We start from the raw sequence: 20,141 nt of genomic DNA, 5'->3' as shown, positions 1-20,141 counted from the left end.
AATGACAAAAGAGCATTGCACAAAAATGTTTTATAACTTATTTGTACACCTAATATATTGTTACGTAACAGAACCTGGCAGTTCTCTCTCTCCCTCTGTGAGACTCCTCCTCTTGGCATGCTGAGAGGTTTGCTTATCACACGTGGATTCTCCGGATGAGTGTGTAGCACAGAGACAGCGCAGCTGCACAGACACAGCCAGGACATGTGCTAGACACACACCCTCACACCTCCCTGTTGGCACTGACAAATTACAAACATTGCCCAGGGCACATCAGCTTTCATGAAATATTTTCACTCACTGCACATCACAGCTCATCGACAACATTCATATATATGTATACACACACACACACACACACACACACACACACACACAAGAGCAACAAACTGTTAGTAATTAAAAACAATGCAACATTATTCAAATCATTTAAACTCTGTTTTAATGGAACTGGAACATTTTAAATGTTGAAACTAAGAATGTTATTTTGAAATTTTTTTTAGAAATGTAGACCCAGTGTAGATGCCAGTAACACAATTTGTTTTATAATTTTTGAAAAAGACAGAAAGAACAAAAGAAAATGCTACAAAATATAGTTGAGGATAACTGGCAATAGGTGACATGATTAGGTTTAAAAAGAGCATCTCAGGCAGGCTGAGCCTTTCAGAAATAAAGATGGAGGCTATTCACCACCCGGTGTGGGTAAATAGTGAAACAATTCAAGAATAATATTTCGCAACATAAAATAGACAAAATATTAAAATCTTTGGGAAATCATGGATGCCGTATTTTCCTGTCTAAAGAGGAGAGGGACCGTCTGACTTGTTACAAGTAGACAGTTCTAAAACTATGGTACAACAACGGTATAGGGGTGAATTAGTGCATATGGCATCTGTAAAGACATTGTAACAAAAGCTGTGGAAGACCATGTGCTTTTCAGAGATGTCCTTGGTTATTTCAGTAAGACACGGCCATTCCACATTCTGTTTGTATTATAACAGAATTGTCCCATAGTAAGAAGAAATGCTAAACTTGTTCAGACCCATTAAATAACATTTGGCATATTTCAAAATAAATAATATTACAATGGAGGTCTGAGCAGTGGAGGGCAATCACAAGCAAGAATGGGAAAACATTCCACTTTCTGAACTACAGCGACTGGTCTCCTCAGTTCCAAATGTGTACCAATGCTGTTATGAGGAGTGATTCAACACATTGTTAAACTTGCCCGTCCCAACCTTTTTGGAGTGTTGCTGACATGAAATTCCAAATGGGCAAAAAATTTTCACGGAAGTATAGACTTTCTCATTATCAAAGTGTGTCTGTGTGTGTGTGAAAGTTGGAATATTATGAAAAAGCTGGAATATCGTGTACAAAGCGGTTAAATATTTTCATTATAAAAGGAGCATCCATGAAAGGATCCGTTGATACATGCTTACTACTTTATTATTTGATTGACAGTTCAAAAAGATCATTTCAAAATGCAAGAATAATAAGATAAATAGGTAGGTCGTTGTTATTCTTGATTATGACACAAAATGGAACTTGAAGAAAAAGTAAATATTTGTAAATTATAAAAATTCCTTTTTCTTTTTTGCTGAGAACAAAGCTGACACTGTGCTAGTATACGGGCCTGTGTATGTCTTTAAATGCTTTAAATGCAGTGGAAATAGACATGGGCACTCTTTCATAGTGCTTTTATAAATATTTGACATGGCTAGGTCCTCTAGGTCCCAGATATCTTCTTTTTCATTAGAAAAAAAGTTGTGTTCTGCTGCTGTCCAGTAGATGGCGTTATGCCCCCTTTTTTTTTGCTTCACTGCAGCTGTTCACATGTGCCCTCCAAGACCCTGTGCCCTTGTAAGCATTAGGGTGGGTTTAGTAGTGGACTGACAGATTAGATGCCTTCACTATATTACCACTGCTCCACATGAAGAAGACGCCCTTCTCCTTCTCCAGACTTCTGGACCAGTGCCATCTCACAGCACTGTGTTATTGTTGCACCTATACAGATGTGTGCACTTCCAAGCCTATGAGAAACTAATTCATCAGAGAGCCAGGGATCAACATGGTACAGGCCAGAAAAAGTGACAAACTGAAAAGGCAGTCAGGCAAAGAATGTTTGTGTGTCAGGGTTTTTGCCTTTTTGAGGAGAGACCTCTATTCTCTGGGCAGAATGAGGTCATCTGTTGCTGTGCGACTAAAGAGACAGAGCCATGAGGCCTCTCTCTCTTATTCACCACACCCTCCAGCTCTCACACAACCTGGGCTTCACCCTCTGATTCATTTGTCCTGTATTTTTCCTGTTTTTTTATTTTTTTCTTCTCATCCTGTTCTTTACCTTTTCAGTAATTTTCCCAGAGCCTTATTTAGAATGAGTTTTTCTGATGTGTGGTAGTCAATTTTAGTACATATTGTTCACAGTGGGAAAGTAATTTCACTGGCCCAAGATTTTCAGAAATATAATTTATAATTAATATGCAAATACAATGACTTTGAATGAATAAAAGATGTTCATTAAATTGCAAATATTTAAAAAATGAAGTGTGTGCAAAACATTTGGGGGTCACAAGTGGTCATTAAAAGTGGAACGAGTATAACATTTATTTCAGGTATTCTGCAGCTCATGCCACAGAGAGCAGGTCCTTTCTAATTTAAGTATGTGCATTTCTGTTGTAGTCTTTGCTGTGTGTTAGCACGTTTTAATAGGAGATCTGAAGAGCAATGGGGAAGTAACAGAAGGTGATTAATGGGAGGAGGATTAAACTTAGTTAGCAGCTAATGCTAGTTTGCCAGCTCTTGTATGTACTGTAGCTAGCTTATTAATTCATTCTAACCTTCTAAGAATATAAGGCTTTTGCTATTGCTAAGTACAGCAGGTCACAAGATGACCAGTCAGTACAGTGGCCTGCTCTATCCTTGGCTCCTCTGCCACCAAGGTTGCCTGTGGCCTGGACTGGTTCTTTCACTCGCAGTACCACCCCTACCCCCCTCTCCGCACCAAGGTCCTCAGATTCTTCCGCTAGGGTGGGCCAGGCAGCAGCCGTACATCCACTGTGTGTGTTCAGGTGCCAGCAGCTTCCCCAGAACACTGAGACTCTCTTCATCTCTGACCATGTGTGTATGAGAGAGAGACTCTCCCACCTCCCACCCCCAGTCCCCCCACCCCCACACACATTCCATTTACCCGGCTGTGGCTGGACCATCGCAGAGGAATGTTAATCTTACAACTATAATTTTTGCATTTCAAGCCCATTTTTGGTCCCCAGGTCCCTTGAAAATGTACTTTAGGTGTGTATGTAGGAACCCTCAGGTGTATCCGGGTGTGATATAGACATCCTTCCTCCCTCATGCTCTCCCAAACTGGATCTCTGGAGCTGAATGGCTGCCCTGTCCGAGCCCATGCCAGGGTCTCCTTTAATCTCAAGCTGTGGTCAGGCACTGAGGGAGTGGAGTCCACCCACACAAAACCTCTGCTGCTATTTCGAGATGCTCCAGGCCCCTTTTAAAAGACCAGGTTTTCTTTGGCTCTGGATGATCGTCTATTAAAACAGTCCTGCTATAAAGCTGCACATTTGTTTTAATGCCTCCACAGTTTTCAGAGTTTTACAACACTTCCTTTTCAGCACGTCCAGTAATGAAAATGTAAATCACTATAATGTGCCCAATGGCATCAGGATGAGCATGGATTTGATTTACAGTGACTTTGAGAGGCAGGATAAACATTGTCATTGTACAGTGTACAACCAAGTTCAAATTATTTTACATTTTTCTCATTTGTGGCATTGGAGAGACAGAAAGAGAGATGGTTGGAGGTCAGGTACCTTGCTTGTAGGCACTTCGCCCATATGGATGTTATGAGGACACAGCACTCTTTGTTCACTATCCTCGCCCCCTATCCACTACCAGTTATGGGGATCAGCCTTTGGACCTTCCAGTCTCAAGCTTGCTCCGTTAAAGCCATGGCTTCCCCCAAGAAGGACAGGGTGAGTGAGGGTATGAGCGAGATGTAGCATGTGATCATTGGAATACACAGATCCCGGACAAAAACATGTTTATATTCACAACTGCGGATGTAAATTAGGCAGATGCATATTAACTTTTGTAATTCCTCATTTGACTTCAGATTGCAAGACAGAAAGGCCAGACTCCAGTACAGACAAGTGCAATGATTTGTATTATCCTCTAGAGGGAGTATACTCTAAAAATAAAAGGACAAAAACACAATTAGAGGCTCAGGAAATAATGGCTCTGAACATTGAATAGTTTTCAAAAGGGATTATATCACACATACATCATGTGACAGATATGCGCTCCGAAAACACTGCAAACTTTCCGCAGTCTGCGCCACACTGAGCAGTGAGACACACTCATCATGCATCATGCTGCAGCTAAGAGCCACAGGAATGAACTGACTGCATACAGTAGTGTGGCCTGCCAGAGTCCATCAGTAACTTATCTGTCATCAACTCTTGTTTATATTATCCTCCCATTTCTCACCATATGATTTGTGTTCTCATCATATCAGAAGCCCCCTGACATTGGCCTATCATCATTCAGTTAAAGATAGTTATGTATGTCCCATTTATTTTAAATATACTTTTCATTCTGATACTTTTCCTTTTGCCCCTCCCCTTCAGCACATCCTATCATCATTCAGTTAAAGCTAATCACCACATACTATACTATTTTATGCTCTCTCTTCTATATGCTTCCCTTCCAACACAAACAAAACCATCCCTACACACACACACACACACACACACACAATGTATACTTTTTTCCACCCCATTCTCATTCACATTTTGCCATAGTTAAAGAGATTTTTACTAATTTCTCAAATTCTCTCCATAATTAATTGAGTCATTGAGAGGAGAAAAGTTACTTAGACTGTTTTGTAAGCCTCTTTGAATTTATCTGTTCCAATATGAAAAAAGAATCATGCAGATGTTTTTAAAGTTGATGAAAAATTACATTTAAAGCTAACTTTCATTAACTAAATGTCTCTCTCTCTCTCTCTCTCTCTCTCTCTTTCTTTTTTTCTTTCTTTCTGGTCATTGTCTCCCTCCTCACCATGCTACTGAATCAGTAGTGCAGTCACTAATCACAATCCTTTGTCTCGGCATGTGCAGTTAAATTGATGATGTCACAGCCCATATGCGGCTGCTTTGGGTCAGCTGGGGACACTTCCCTCTGACTGCCAGCAGGGAAAGTAAATACAGCACTGGAGTCCCCCACAGCAGAATTGGCAGAAGTTGTGTTTGGTTCTGGAATTAACCCAAAGAGGAACAACGGTACGGGATGAAGAGCAGTGTGTGTATGTGTGTGTGTGTGTGCGCGGATCCAAGGAGGAGTGAGGAGAGCTTCAGGGTGGGAGTTGGGACATGACCCCGTATTGTATACCCGAGTGTCCACTCTGCCCCTTCCTGGTTGGAACTGCCTTGTGTGTGTGTGTGTGTGTGTGTGTGTGTGCTCTTTAGACAAAGTGCCTTTGAAGACAGATGTATGTGTGCCTTTGTTGGATAGCTTGTTTGAGTATTAAATCGCATGCTTGTTTTTGTCTGTACATGTGCAGATGCTTTTGGTGTGTGTGTGTGTGTGTGTGTGTGTGTGTGTGTGTGTGTGTGTGTGTGTGTGTGTATGTGTTATACTGTACAGTGTGTTCTCTGTGTTGGGAGTTCCTCCTTCACACTCTAGAACTCAGTGTCCATTCTCCTTTGGCTCGCTCTCTTGGCCTGGAATACCACCACTTGGAGTGGTCACTGCAGAGCCATGGACAGCAGACATTACCTGAATCAAACAGCCCTTGGGTCTCGGCTTATCAAAAAAAAAATAAAAACATGCCTTGTTATTGAAATATTACCTTACATAATAACAGTTAATAAAGGCCATCTGGTTTTAAAGTGGCCTTTTATTTTTCATTGGTGCTGTTCCACTAGTTAATGATTAGCCGTTATCATTGTTGCTGGAGGGTTTTATTTAATAACCTGAAGTGTTTAGATTTTAAATCTTACAGGTGAAAGCTGTACAAATCTATTATGCAGCTATCTGCAACATTCTAACACACTCCAAGCAGATATGGGTGTTAAATAGCTATGTAATGTGTTCTTAAAAGCAATGGGTACAAATCTGGAAAATGACTGGTGAGTGACTGTTGACATTTGAAATTCACCGCAGCACAAACACACCCCTCTTCCCTGTTCATTAGGAAGCTCTAACTCCCAAATCTGTCAACAAATAAGGCAGAATACAGAATTTTGTGTGAAAGAGCACAAATAAATTAATGTTACACACCTATGGAGCAGGAATGAGCACTGTGATGAGTGGAGTATGTAGATGCTTTCCCCCATGGCTCTAATAGACTATGCCTTAAATTGACTTTTCGTTTGCACAGTGATTTATTTTTCCAAGAACACAGACATGTTTTGGAACTAAACATTCTCTTTTTCATCCTGATACTGAGCATAAGGTGTACTCACAACTGAAGCTCGGAAGTATGCACTTGCTTTTTCAATGAGCTTGCACTCCAAATTTATATCTCCTTGACAATACATGTAGTTCAACTCTCCCCTGCCCCCACCCCAGTCTGTCTGTCCTGTGCACCTGCAAAGGATTCACTGTGTTGTTGATTGGCTGGACTAGCGTTTTGCTGTTCTGTCTTAAACAAGTTGTTTGTTCCCCATTCACAGAACCAGGGCAGTGTACAAATACTGAACTTTTTTCCAGGGCATAAACTAGCAAACAGTAAGGAAACATTCATTAAATTTTACAAAAATTGTTTTGAATTAAAATCATGTACTGCACCTTTAAGTACAATTTTTGCTGGACCGCCTATCAGGCTGACCTAGAAGAGGCATTTTCACGTACTGACTGACTGACTCCTAATGTTGAAACATGCATGCATGAGTAGGAACTGTTAGTTCAGCCATATTTCACAGAGAGAACTTAAGGTGCTGCCACTACACCATCTGTTGTTAGTTCAGCCATATTTCACATTCCAGCTCACATTTGGAAACTTTCAGCACGTTTCCAATGACATAAACTCTTTCAGGAACCAGAAAAATTAGTTCCCAACTGGAACCAAAGAACAGGTTCTTCAGTGTGAACCATGGCTGAACAATAGGAAACAAGACAGGAACATGCTCCGTTTGTGTGTGTTTCTGGGGCTGTGTTTGGTGCAACACCATGCTCGTTAGCCAGAGACTCAGCTCCGCATTGGTTAGTTCACAAGCTCAGCGGGACTGCTCAAAACTCTGCAACATTTACACACGTATAATATCTCACAGAGAGGACGGCTGAATTTGTCTTATGTGACATGAGTGTGCATCTTTCCCTGAAATATCATAAAGGGAAGTGGTGGGGAGACATTTTGTGGCATTAGTGTGTTTATAAAACTCCATATAGCTGCGCACAGCCTCCTTAAACTTCACATTTTATTCTTACCAGTTTCACTGAATAAATAAGAAATTGTAATTCTTAAAACCAACAAAATGTTGTTGTTTTTTTTGTTTTGTTTTTTTTGTTCTTCGGTGCTAGATTATCTAGAATTTATTTTTAAATAAAATGAACAAGAAAAACACTTATGCCAGTGTTATATATTATGAAAACAACTTTGTGCTTCTTTTTTCATTTCTGCATTTATTAGTCCGGCCCTCCATATTCTCTGTACAACACAATCACATAATAAAAACCACATGTAAACAAAGACATTGATATGAGGCACACAAGCTTCTCCAGACCTTCCAATGACAATGATATGTATTTTGGGCTTTCCTGTTTTTGAAATACCAGAGACACCTCTGTGACAATGGCTATATGGTTAATGGAACTCCAGCAAAACTAGGCTTGCCTAGTTAAAATTGTGCAATATTAATGTTATTATATGCTTAATGTGCAATTATTTGTCATTGTATAACGTACAACGAAATGTGTCTTCCACATTTAACCCATCTGTGAACACACACACTAATGCACATGAACACACACCCAGAGTGGTGGGCAGCCATCCCCAGCACCCGGGCAGCATTTGGGGGTTCAGTGCCTTGCTCAAGGGCACTTCGGCCGTGGATGTTCCTGCTGGTGCTGGGGATTGAAACGGCAACATTCCGGTACCAAGCCCTGTCCTCTGACCATTAGACCAAGGCTCCTCCACTGCTTCTTGTGGTGGTTTTGAAGATAGTTTAGTAGTATTTTAATATTTATGTATGTATTTTTGTGTTTAAATGTCTTTGCTCCAGTAACAGCCTATGTACTCTACAGAAAAAACACAGGAACAGTATTGTGGCCATGTATTAATGTTGGATGATTGGTTCTAACACTACAGCCATTCTAGTTTATTCCTAATGTAATATATATTGTTCCATCAGTTTAGAGGATGCAGTTCCACTCCCCCAAAAGCTGGCAGGCTTTTAAAAGTTTGGCATTGAGCACGATGACCTTAGGCATATCCAGATCTGATCCAAAGCATCCTTGAAGACATGCTTAACAATCATTGAAATAAACAAGCAAGAGAAAAATCTTTCCTCAATTACTCCTCAAAATCATCACTACAAATTATAATAATATGTGTGTGTGTGTGTGTGTGAGAGAGAGAGAGAGAGAGAGAGAGCGAGAGAGAGAGAGAGAGAGAGAGAGAGAAATGGAGCAAGTGATGGCCTGAAATGCAATGCTTTTTGGGTACCGTATAGCTCAGTTCATGTAAAAGGCCTCTAGTCTGAAAGCCTTTGTGAGTAGGAAACCTCTCTGCCTGTCTCTCTCTCTCTTTCTCTCTCCTGCACACTTAGTCTGTCTTTCACCCTTCCTTCACCAAGTGGAAGATTACACCCCCTGGTGTCGTTCAGATGAGTCAGAGTGAAGCAGAGCAGCGTGTACTCACTCATGATTGGTACACTTTGAAACCGGCCAAGCACTCACTTGGCAAATGTCAGAGTTACTGTAAGAAGAAGAGAGAGCACGTTCTACCAATATATGTATATGTCTGTGTTTAAAAAGACAGCAGACAGTGGAGTATTCTCTTGTACATATTGTTTTTTTTATTTTAAAAATCAACAAAATATAAAAAAAAAAATATATATATATATATATATATATATATTATTTTCTCTGTACTTACACATTTCTAGTCTAATTTTGACCTCCTTCACAAAGCAGCTGTGTATCTGCTGGGCTTGGAAGTGGAACAGAATAGCCGGGAAAGGGAGTAAATGAAGGAATGAGTGAGCAGGGTGGAGGAAGAGGGGCTAAACTCAGTCATTGCTTAAATGTAGGAAACAGTGCCCTGCCCAAACAAAGTCTGAAAACACTGCTCCAGTCTGGCTTGTGTCATCACTGATGAATGCTGAAATGCTCTTCCTGTCAGAGAGAGGTGGAGGTGGCAGGGAAAAGGCTTATTTCTGCACAAAAGCATTTTTAGGACGGCCTCCATGCATCTCCTTTCCTTTCTCCCAGAGAGGAAGAGAAAAATCCTTCAGTCATGGCTGCAAGAGTGAGAGGATCAGGGCCTTTCAGCTTGCTGAAAGGCTTTTAAGAGATGTTCAGGGATAATGTGCCCATTAATCTGAGCTAGAGATTTTAACAAACACATTCTCCTACACATGGCTTTAGTGGTGGACTTTTAAACAGTCACGCTGCCATTCTATCTGTTTTCTGTCTTTATGAATGTTGCCAGTGACTGTTGGACAGGGTGTGGCTGTGATTCATTACTGTTTTTGTTAAAACTTCTCCTCTCGATTTGTCATTCCAGCCGTCATTCCTCTGACAGACTCAGAGCACAAGCTGCTAGCGTTGCACTTTGCAGTGGATCCGGGCAGAGACTGGGAGTGGGGGAGGGATGACAACGACAACACCAAGCTGGCCAAGTAAGACCACGCCAACTCTATTGCTCTAGCCTACAACCACACAGGGGCTTATAGGCTCTGTTTGCCATCTCTTCAGTCTCCGGTACTCAGAAAGAGTGAAGAGAGGGGGGAGGTTCTAATGAGGGACTCTCTGTCCGTGTTATCCCCCATGTGAGGGATTTAGCTGGACTAAATCTGGGCACCAGAGAGCAGAGTACACACGCCACCATAGTTGAGGTTCCAGCTTTTCTGTTCAAACAGCATCCAGTCAGATGTCCCACACAGTTATATAACCCTGTGGACAAATGCTGAATTTGCCTTCTCTGTGTATAATAGATGTAATGTGGAAGGAGTCTAACTTCTGTGGAAGAAATTAAAGTAGCCACAAGACGGAAGTAGGAAGTACTCAGACATGAAGCAAATGTCACTGCTGAAAGAAAAAATGGAATGTAACTACACTGCTTTTTAGTTATTATGAAAAATACTTACAGAGGGACTGGTAAGGTTGGTATGTTATGCTAGTTTATTAAAAATCATTTTAGGCAAAATGAAGCATTTCTACTCATTGACCAATGTGTTTTTTTGCAAACGTGTGATTGTGTTTTGGAACTTGTTTATTGTTATGTTGTGTAAACCAGCCCAGCACTTGTTGCAATTTATGATCCGTGCTTTAATAGGCTCTAATTGCTGTTCCATCACATCATGATTTGATTTAAGCAGTGATTATGCTTCACTCATGTTGGAGTTTCCCTGTCCATGTTGACTCAGAAGACAAAACAGGAAACAGAGGCCCATATGTCCCAGAAATGCAGACAGTCTTACATCAACAAATTATTCATCAAATGCAACTCATCATGTGTAGAGTGCAAAAATAGTCTGATTTAGAACTGTTAGCACTGCATGTTTTTGTATGTTCATGTTCAGTTTATTACTCATATATATATTTCTTCTTTTTTAGTCTTATCCTCTCATTGGAAGCTAAGCTAAACCTTCTGCACAGTTATATGAATGTAACATGGATTCGAATACCATCAGAGACAAGGGTGAGTATGTGTTTAATCTCCATTGTATATTTTCCTTGAAGACTTGGGACTTCAGGAATATTAATGTGTCAGGGTTGTGCTCTGCTTTGTAGGCTCCTCTTGCTCAGCCGGAATCACCCACTGCTTCAGCAGGTGAAGATGTGCAGTCTCTGGCTGAATCTATGGACTCAGACCGTGAGTCTGTCTGCAGTAACTCCAATGTCAACAACGGCAAGTCCAGCAAAGAAAAAGACAAGGACAAACAGCGCAAGGACAAAGACAAAGTTCGCGCAGACTCTGTGGCCAACAAGCTGGGCAGCTTCAGCAAGACTCTTGGCATCAAGCTGAAGAAAAACATGGGTGGCCTCGGTGGACTGGTGCATGGCAAAATCAGCAAGTCTGGCTCAACAAATGGGCGCACCGTTGAGAATGGTGAACAGAAACCCAAGAAGAAGGACTCCAAAATGCGCAAATCGAGCAAAGAGGAGTCAGGCCAGTCTGCTAGCACTTCTTCCTCAGAGAAAGCAACCAGTCCCTCTCCTACAGACCAAGCTCCCAGCAACTCACCTGGGGAGAGAAATCCAGGTTCGGGCAAAAATCCCGGCGATCGGACACTAGACAACTGGAAGTACAGCACAGATGTCAAACTAAGTCTGAATATCTTGCGTGCAGCCATGCAGGGTGAGCGTAAATTCATCTTCGCTGGCCTTCTCTTGACCAGCCACCGGCACCAGTTTCACGAGGAGATGATCAGCTACTATCTGAGCAGTGCCCAAGAGCGCTTCAGTGCCGAGCAGGAGCAGAAGAGGAAGGCTGAGGCAGAGAAGAAACCCCAGACCAATGGGGTGGCCCTGAAAAAGCCTGAACAAGAGAGTGTCTTCCAGAGAGAATGCTCAGACAGTTCTCCACCTGAGAGCTGCTCACCAGTCTTACATCCCAGCCATATCCCTCAACTAAAGACCCAGGGCAGAAACAGCCCAACCCTCGCTGCCTCCCCCATTCCCATTCCATCCCCTGCCCCTGCTTCAGTGCCAGTAGCCTCCTCCATGTCACCTGTCCCCTTTTCCTCCCCAAGTAATGGTGCTAAAAGGTCTGGGCCTGTCCCAGTGTCAGCCCACTATAGCCATACCCCTCCCATCCAGAGGCACAGTGTCATCCACCTGCGGGACGTTAACGTGCAGTCATCCAGTTACCAGGATGAGCCGTACAAGCCGGCCATAGGCACGCTGAAAACTTGTGCCACGTATCCCCAACAGAACCGCTCGCTGTCCTCCCAAAGCTACAGCCCAGCCCGCATGTCTGGGGTCCGTACCGTCACCGCTGGAGATTCCCTGCCATACAATATGCCCGGCGAGCACAAGTCCCATACCTACACAAATGGCTTTGACGCTGGTGATATCCAGGACTGCCTGGAGTTTGCTGATGAAGAACCGGCCCCTCATGCCTGGTTGGGGCATGAAAAAACTAAGGGTCGGACTGGGACCTGCCCAATGTACTGCTTCCAGCAGAAACGCTGCAAAAGGGAGAATTGCTCCTTCTATGGACGCCCCGAGACCGAGAACTACTGCTCCTACTGCTACAGAGAGGAGCTGAAACGCAGGGAACGGGAGGGCAAAGTGCACCGACCTGGATAGCCCCTGCCACATAAACACACACTTTCACCACTGGTGTGTTCCCAGTGAGGAGCAACAGCGACATCATCACCTACTGCACTCTGCGACTAATACAAAAAACTGGCATAATTGTTTCCTATACTATATAAAGAATGGTCTCCATGCATTCTTGTTACCTTTCTCTCAATAGCAAAAAGACTCTGGGACTCTTACTTTATGAGAAAGGGAAGTACAACAGGAATCAGTTTACAGCTTTGGCCAGAGATTGTGCTGTTGTTTCTTTGTCAGTTTGCATTTTGTCTGGTTGAATTTGAATCTTTTACTTGTTCTAGAGTAAAAGCCCATGTCTGCGCATTTTGCTCAGTCTGTAATATATATAATTCCTTGTACTAGCTGAAAGAGATGTAAAAGCATATGTCAAACTCCTTTCAGCTAACCCAAAGCTGAAGGGAAAATCTGTTCAGTGGTCATTTGAATGCAATATTTCACAGCATAGCCCTTTGAAAGCTCAATATCAAATAACGTCTTTCTGCTGTGCATTGCAAATAATTAAATACGGGAGGGACATGCACTGCTAAGCATGGGAATTTTTTTAAAAGCAATAAGTTTGGTAATGACCGCAAGCCCTCCCTCTTTTTTATCTATGCATCCATAATGTCAGCCATAGTTTATTGTCCTTTGTGTGGAGTGTGATTTGATTTGCCCTGATGTGTGAGGATTGTGGTGAAACATCTCATTTGTGGCAGATCAAAGTGTGCTGAAAAGTATTGTGGAATCACTACTGTACTTTGATTGTGCAGCACATGCTAATAAGGCCTTGGTGTACACAGGTTTGCATTCCATTACATCTGTCTTCTATAGACTGTATCTGATGCAGTTCATTGCCATTTATTGCTAGCTGCATTTTGCAATATACCACATTCATGCTAGCAAGCAGTGAGCATATGTAAAAAAAAAGTCTTACTGTAACAAGATAATGGAATTCAAACCTTTATACACCTGAATAATGGACTAAAAGCAAAAAGCAAATAGATCCCTGTCTGCATTGTTTGTCATTATGGGTTACATATTGGTTACACATTGGTTACTCTGTGGTGTGGTGTATTTGTTAGCTGTTTCCCATCACACATTCTGTAACCCATAAGCACTGCCATATCAGTCTCTCATTGACAGATCCACCCATGTTTGCCCAAAAAAAGATCTGTGCCAAAAATGACCTCCCATATTTTGATATCCTCAGGTACTGTGTTTAACTCGTTGGTGTAAGTCTGACCATTCAAGCTAGTGTTTCTAAGCCCTATTATTTATTTATTTATTTAAAATTCAAATTGCTTAGAACTTTCAAAATGAACCAATTATGAGGGTTGTGAAATTCTGACCGACTCTGATTCTGAATTCGATTTGATTACCGTTCTTTAGGGGGGGGGGGGGAATCAGCACCATGATTTAATTGGATCATAATATTTTTGGTATGATGCTGTATAATAATAATAATAATAATACTATTAATAAAAAATACAATATACAAATATGACTGGAGGTACTATTTAAACAATAGTGGAATATGTACAATAAAAAATATACTTTTTTGGAGCTTTACATTTGAAAATAGCCAGAGTATGATATTTTATTCAAATGATGAGCACATATTATATTGAATACTATTGTTTTTCTTGATTCTAATCTAACATTCCAAAATCAGTGCAGTAGAATTGGCACCTTCAAATGCATTTCTACACCCCTGCTATAAGGATACCTTTACAAGATGTTCCAAGTGTTTGAGATCAAAATTAAAAAAATACATAGCATATAAACTTTGAGAAGACAAATGGCAGCAAAGGTGTACTGTCTGACTGCATATAACAGCCAATGTACTCTCACCACTAGATGTGCCAGTGTTTTTGTAGCTCTGAAGCTTAGCGTGTGTCCTGTGTTTGAAGGCGGGTTGTGGGCTGATCACAGTCAGGATTTGATTCCTGTGCCACTCTTAGCACCACAAGCCTTTTGGGACTGACTGTGTCTTTAGCGCTTTAAACACTGTAAGCCTGGAGGAAGCAAAGTCCTCTCCATGTGCTTCAGTCCTCCAGCAGAGTGACCACAGCCAGGGCACTATTCACTGTTGCTGTAAGTGTGTCGCTAAGACCAGATAACCCTGCACGGTCTCAAGCTGAGTTTGTGTATGTCTCTCCTGGCCAAGGATGTCCTCTGCTTTTCGTGTTTTCTTCCCAAGGTTCTACTGCAGCCACCCACCGTGTCTCCTTCCTCCCTCTGCCCCCTCCTCCTCTTCCTCCTTTCTACGTGACAAGATCATGGACTCGCACTGTCTTAGAATTGTACAATATGATTTTGTATTCATTTGACAGTTTTACACTACTTTAAATTATTAATTTGCACATTAGGTACTGACGTAAAAGTAGGAGGAGAAGAGAAAACGAACAAAACAAGATCAGTTTATTGTTAACATGTGTCTGTGTGTCCTTTCCTTTTGTGAGAGTGTGGTACAGGGAGTGATTTGTTTGAGTAGGCCAGCATGTATTAGAGCTAGTCCGGATGTGTGTTTGTGTGTGTGTTTGCGTGTTTGCATGGAACGTGTGTGTGTATTCCAATATGTGCTCTTGGCCACAGTGTCCTGTAATTTGAGCTGTGCATCAACCTATGTTTTCAATCCATATAAGAGCTCAAATTAGACTCCTTCAGTGTTTGATTTGGGTCTGCCCATATAAGTGATCCTGTGAAATCAAAATAGACTCCAGCGCATATAACAATGTTATGAATATTTCAGACCATAACCCTGCAACATTTCAACTGTCACTCCTGGTCCCCTCAAAACTGACATGCATAAGAAGAAATGCACTAAACAGCCATCTTTCACATCACCTGTCTTACATCTGCCCTGTGGCTCTGCAGCTCACAATGGCCACTATTCTCTGTGTCACCTAGCCTGTTTAAAACTATTCCTTACATATGTGGAAAATATGCCTGACCTGATTTTAAATTTTAAAGACAAAAACAAAGCTATTTAGTACAGTACTGGGTGTTTTGCTGGAGTCAAAATATAATTACTGCAGTGAAGGTGCGAAATGAATGCGAAGAGCTACATATCTCTCAGTGTCCATCTTAGATTAGTATTATAAAAACAAAATCAGGCTAACTGTTGGCTACAAGCTGTGTGTGTGTGTGTGTGTGTGTGTGTGTGTACATACATATATTAGGAATCTGGTGTAGAATGAATGCCCACCACTTTGCTAATAAAATTTTTGTGTAAGGACCAGAACCTGCAGCCCAGACAGAAAATTTGTTCTGGCCCAGGTCTGGCCCACATCCTCCATTTTCATTGGCCCACTTGTCAAATAGAGTAATGGACAACAACCTCTTGCCACAAAGGCCACATAAACACCAAAGTAGGGCCACATGTCAGTAAGATTTCACTGTTTGTGTCACCTTTGGCTCAAATTATGGCTCAGCCATGTCTTTGCCAGAAAAGGGGCAGATCTATTTTGTGACAAATGAGCATCTGAACATGGTGTCACTTAATACATGGGTCACATTTGTTCAGACAGAATTTTCCATCTGAAGAGTGGGCTAGTTATGTCACTTCCTTGTCTGAAATGGCCCATATCAGAGTTCTGTCTGGGAATTCACTGCAACACATACACACACAACATCATATTTTTGTACTTTTACTGCAGCATTCTTAAAAAAAACATTTTTGTTTTCACAGAGCTCAATTTTGGATACATAAAATGCCGACACATTTTCTACATGTAAGAATGTGTTGTGCTGGTTTATATTAGCATATGAGATGAATATGAGTTTGGCAAATACATTACAATTTATATAGACTTGTTCAGAAAATGAACATTAGCACATTTATATTCTAGGTCTGTGGTTTCAGGATAAATTCCAGATATTTAACATCATTCTTCTAAAGGTTTTAGAAGAAAAAGCAAATTACTCACTCATCATTATCATAATCAGCTTAACACTGAGCAACCTAACAATCAGGTTACAAATTAAAGGGTTTGTAAAGGGCTTTAAGTTGATGGTTTTATCTATAAAACCATACATGCGTCTGCACTGTAGTCTAGTGGACACTGTACCTATAAAACTTGTAATATAAAGCAATATTAATACTGATGTAGCCTTGAGTACAGACTGCACTTCTGATGACATCAAATTCCAGAATTGGTCTTAGCAAAGATATTTCCTTCAGACTGGTATTCATAGTTTGTGCCCATAATATAACATCTCAGATTCTGCTTTGCCATTGTTCAAAAGGCTACTGACAGGCACTGACGTGGCAGTTATCTTAATAAATGTCGGACAACAAAAATATTTAATCTGACTGACTTCAATCAAAAAATAATTTATAAGTGCTTACTGGTCCCCAGGCCCATTCATTCCTTATTTAGATTTTAGAAAGTTGGCAACTCTACACATATGGTGTATGCAGGGAGAAGGTGTAGTGAGCGTTCTGACAGTGAGTTTCATTTCAGTACAAAAATATAGGAAAAAAATGTATTCAATGTCTTTTACAGTCTTTAATTAACCAAGCTGAAAGCCACTGACTGATGCGCTAGCTGAAATAACATTATGCTAGCAGAGGAAACCTGATTATTAATGAAGGTAAAGTAAGCCTGCTGAAATGTTAAAATGTTCATGCATTAAACACTTTAGTATTTAGGGCAGACTGAATCTATGTTTATGTTCTTTCCTGACGTTGTGACTGTGTAGTTTACAGATACCTGTATATAATCTCTTAACAGTTGTTCACAACTTGTTTTTCTACCTGTAGATGGATATTCAAAAATGTATTAATATTTATCTAATTTTAATATTATTAGGGTGACCAGACGTCCTCTTTTACCTGGACATGTCCTCTTTTTTAGACTAAAATAAAATGTCAGAGCGGAATTTCACAAATGTCCGGGATTTTGTTTTTGTAGAGTTTACATAGAATTTCGAGAAGCGTTTTGTTCACAAAGTAGTCCCGCCCTCCCCTACTCCGATTATTGGTCAGTCTGCACGTCGGTAGTCCTTGTTTACGTCAGGCAAAGCTCATGTACCATACTTTCTCACAGATGTTTTTGCCTAACTATTGTGTGTTTGAACGCAATTTAACACAACTTCAGTTTGCAAACTTTGGTTAGATCTAACCTTAACAAATGACCTAATGTAAAAACATAAATACATATATACATCAGTCATGTCCAAGTGCATTAAAGTCTACTTATTACATTGAATTTCTGATATAATATGCTTCACTACCAAATAGACTTGCTTATTTTAACTAATTAAAACTAAGAAAGCTGGAAATTGCAGTGACAAATTAGCTACCATACTATCATCACCTCAGTTACATGACAAAGTTACACACAGTCAGTCTAAAAAATGTGGCCTTTCACATACATCCAGAATAAATGAAAACATTGTACTCTAGATCAGCATTCAGTGTTTGAGGATAGATGACCCTTAGCCTTTCATGGTAACAGAAACCCTCAATTCAATTCCATTTCAATTCAATTAATTAACTAAAATATATAAACATATAATAATGTTTATTCCAACAAGCATAAAACTTTGTCTGGGAAAACTGACTAAATTAGCTTTTATTACACTTGGTGAAAATGATCATATTTGTTATAAATTCCTTATGTAGATATTGTATCTACAAATTTATAAATAGTGACCTACAGTAAAGTGTTACCAAATATATTCTGAAGTACTGTTTTGAAAAAAATAAGCAATAACAAGTATTTCAGGATCTTGTCACTTTTCATACTGTGACTCACTACAAAAGCAACATAAATGAGTCTGTTTAAGAGTCATTTTTGGAGTTTACAGATTTGGATTACTGCTTATCCAGTTAAAGATCCGAAGCCTAACCGGAATCACTGGGTGCAAAGTGGGAACACACCTGGAGGGGGAGTGACACACACTTACACATTCACTCACACCTATGGACACTTTTGAGTAGCCAGTTCACCTACCAGTGTGTATTCTTGGAAGAATCCCATGTATCCCATGGAAGGAAACTGGAGCACCAGGAGGAAACCCACACGGACTACATGGAAACTACATGGCTACGTTAACCATCACAACTAAAATGTGTAATATGAATATAGAATTATAAATTATTTTTTGTAAAATTATTTAGAACATTATCTAAGTAGTCACTTTATTTAAAGGCATGGTTTCAAAGAAATACAAACAGTTAAATGGTACATTCATTATTTACAAATGAGTGGTCTTGCATGTTTTTTTTTACGTTTTTTCTTTCAGATTCTGTTTGATCAGCTGTGTTATGGCAGTACAGAAAATTTTGTTTAACATTAGTGCAGGATAAAGTCATGAAACATGAGCAGAGTTTTATAGAAAGGAAATGATTAGGATATGATGGATATATTATGTGTATGTGTGTCTCCTTGTGTACAGTAAGATATCTGAAGAAGATCTGGGATGCGTTGGTGGAGAGAGTGAGTGAGAGTCTGTGTGTGTGTGTGTGTGTGTGTGTGTGCGTGTGTGTGTGTGTGTGTGTGTGTGTGTAAGTGTGGGGGTGGCATGCTAACGTGTGGGATGGGCTGAACGTTACTGCAGGGGTCTCGTGACAAAGCTTCTTCCTTCAATGGGCTGTGCTGGTGTATGCACTGTGCAGCTTGAGCTCCATTGTCCAGCTTCTACTACAACAAAAGAGTTTTCTCTCTCTGAGAAAATGTATATGACACATTTAATTATAGGTTCAGTTTTAAGGAGTTCAGTAAACATCAAATGCACATTTTTAATCCTTGTATGTGATTTTTGAGCCAGTTTTTACATGGCCTGTTGTTTGTGTGCATGTCTCTCTCTCTCTCTCTCTCTCTCTCTCTCTCTCTCTATATATATATATATATATATATATATATATATATATATATATCATATATATATATGAGTGTGTGTGAGTGTGAACCCTATGTTGGCCACTGATATTTGTTAACATCTTGGAAATCTTAGTGTACAATCCTTTTGAGATCTGAATAGCAGTAAACTCAAACTGAAACACAGGAACACTCCAAAGGAGATGGCTCTTTCTCAAGGAGTTGTGCAAGGCATTAGTTAGGTGTCAAAGCCAGAGAGTACAATGTATCCTAAGAAACCCCACTTCTGTAGCCACCATTAGCAGAAGGAGGACACTGGTGCCACTTCAGCCTTGCTCACAGAAAAACTCTTCTACAGAACTTGGAAATAAATGTGAGATGCCATTGACATATGCCATATGTATAAAAGCACACATAAGATGTGCTGTGTGGTGCAAGAAATGCAGCACACACACAAACTCTTTGCCCTTTGTGTTTCACAGCCTGACATAAATAGACTGTGGTCAGGACTAATATGGGTGCTGTACCTGTCCAGTGGGCCTGGTGATTTTAGATGGACATACATTTCTTAAGATAGTTCCCTTTAGATTTGTGCAGATTAAAACTATTCCACTCATATGCTGATATTTTCTTTTTTAATGTTTTATTGCAAATAACAGATAACACTATTATTTAGAAATATGATATAAACTGAGGTAAACATTCATAGCATAGCATAGTGCTGTCTGTATTGCTTGAAACTAGAATAAAGTAAACATCTGGTATTTTTACATAAATTCTTGCTGTTAAATTGATTTAAAAACCCAATAATGT

General features: G+C 40.3%; 1 protein-coding gene across 1 annotated transcript in view; it reads left to right on the top strand.

Moving 5' to 3' along the window:
• Positions 1–14,916, top strand: part of otud7a (OTU deubiquitinase 7A) — a 99,867-nt gene extending 84,951 nt beyond the window's left edge. The window contains exons 11-13 of the mRNA XM_066668113.1: positions 9,743–9,857; positions 10,795–10,879; positions 10,972–14,916. Coding sequence (XP_066524210.1) covers positions 9,743–9,857; positions 10,795–10,879; positions 10,972–12,492 — 1,721 coding nt within the window. The 3' untranslated portion in view covers positions 12,493–14,916. The remainder of the gene's footprint in view (positions 1–9,742; positions 9,858–10,794; positions 10,880–10,971) is intronic.
• Positions 14,917–20,141: the final 5,225 nt, after the last annotated feature.

The sequence above is a fragment of the Hoplias malabaricus genome, chromosome 4 (genome assembly GCF_029633855.1).
Source record: "Hoplias malabaricus isolate fHopMal1 chromosome 4, fHopMal1.hap1, whole genome shotgun sequence".
In the NCBI taxonomy this organism is placed as follows: Eukaryota; Metazoa; Chordata; class Actinopteri; order Characiformes; family Erythrinidae; genus Hoplias; species Hoplias malabaricus.
The sequence above is the reverse complement of the archived record's forward strand: the minus strand, read 5'-3'. Positions and strand labels throughout refer to the sequence as shown.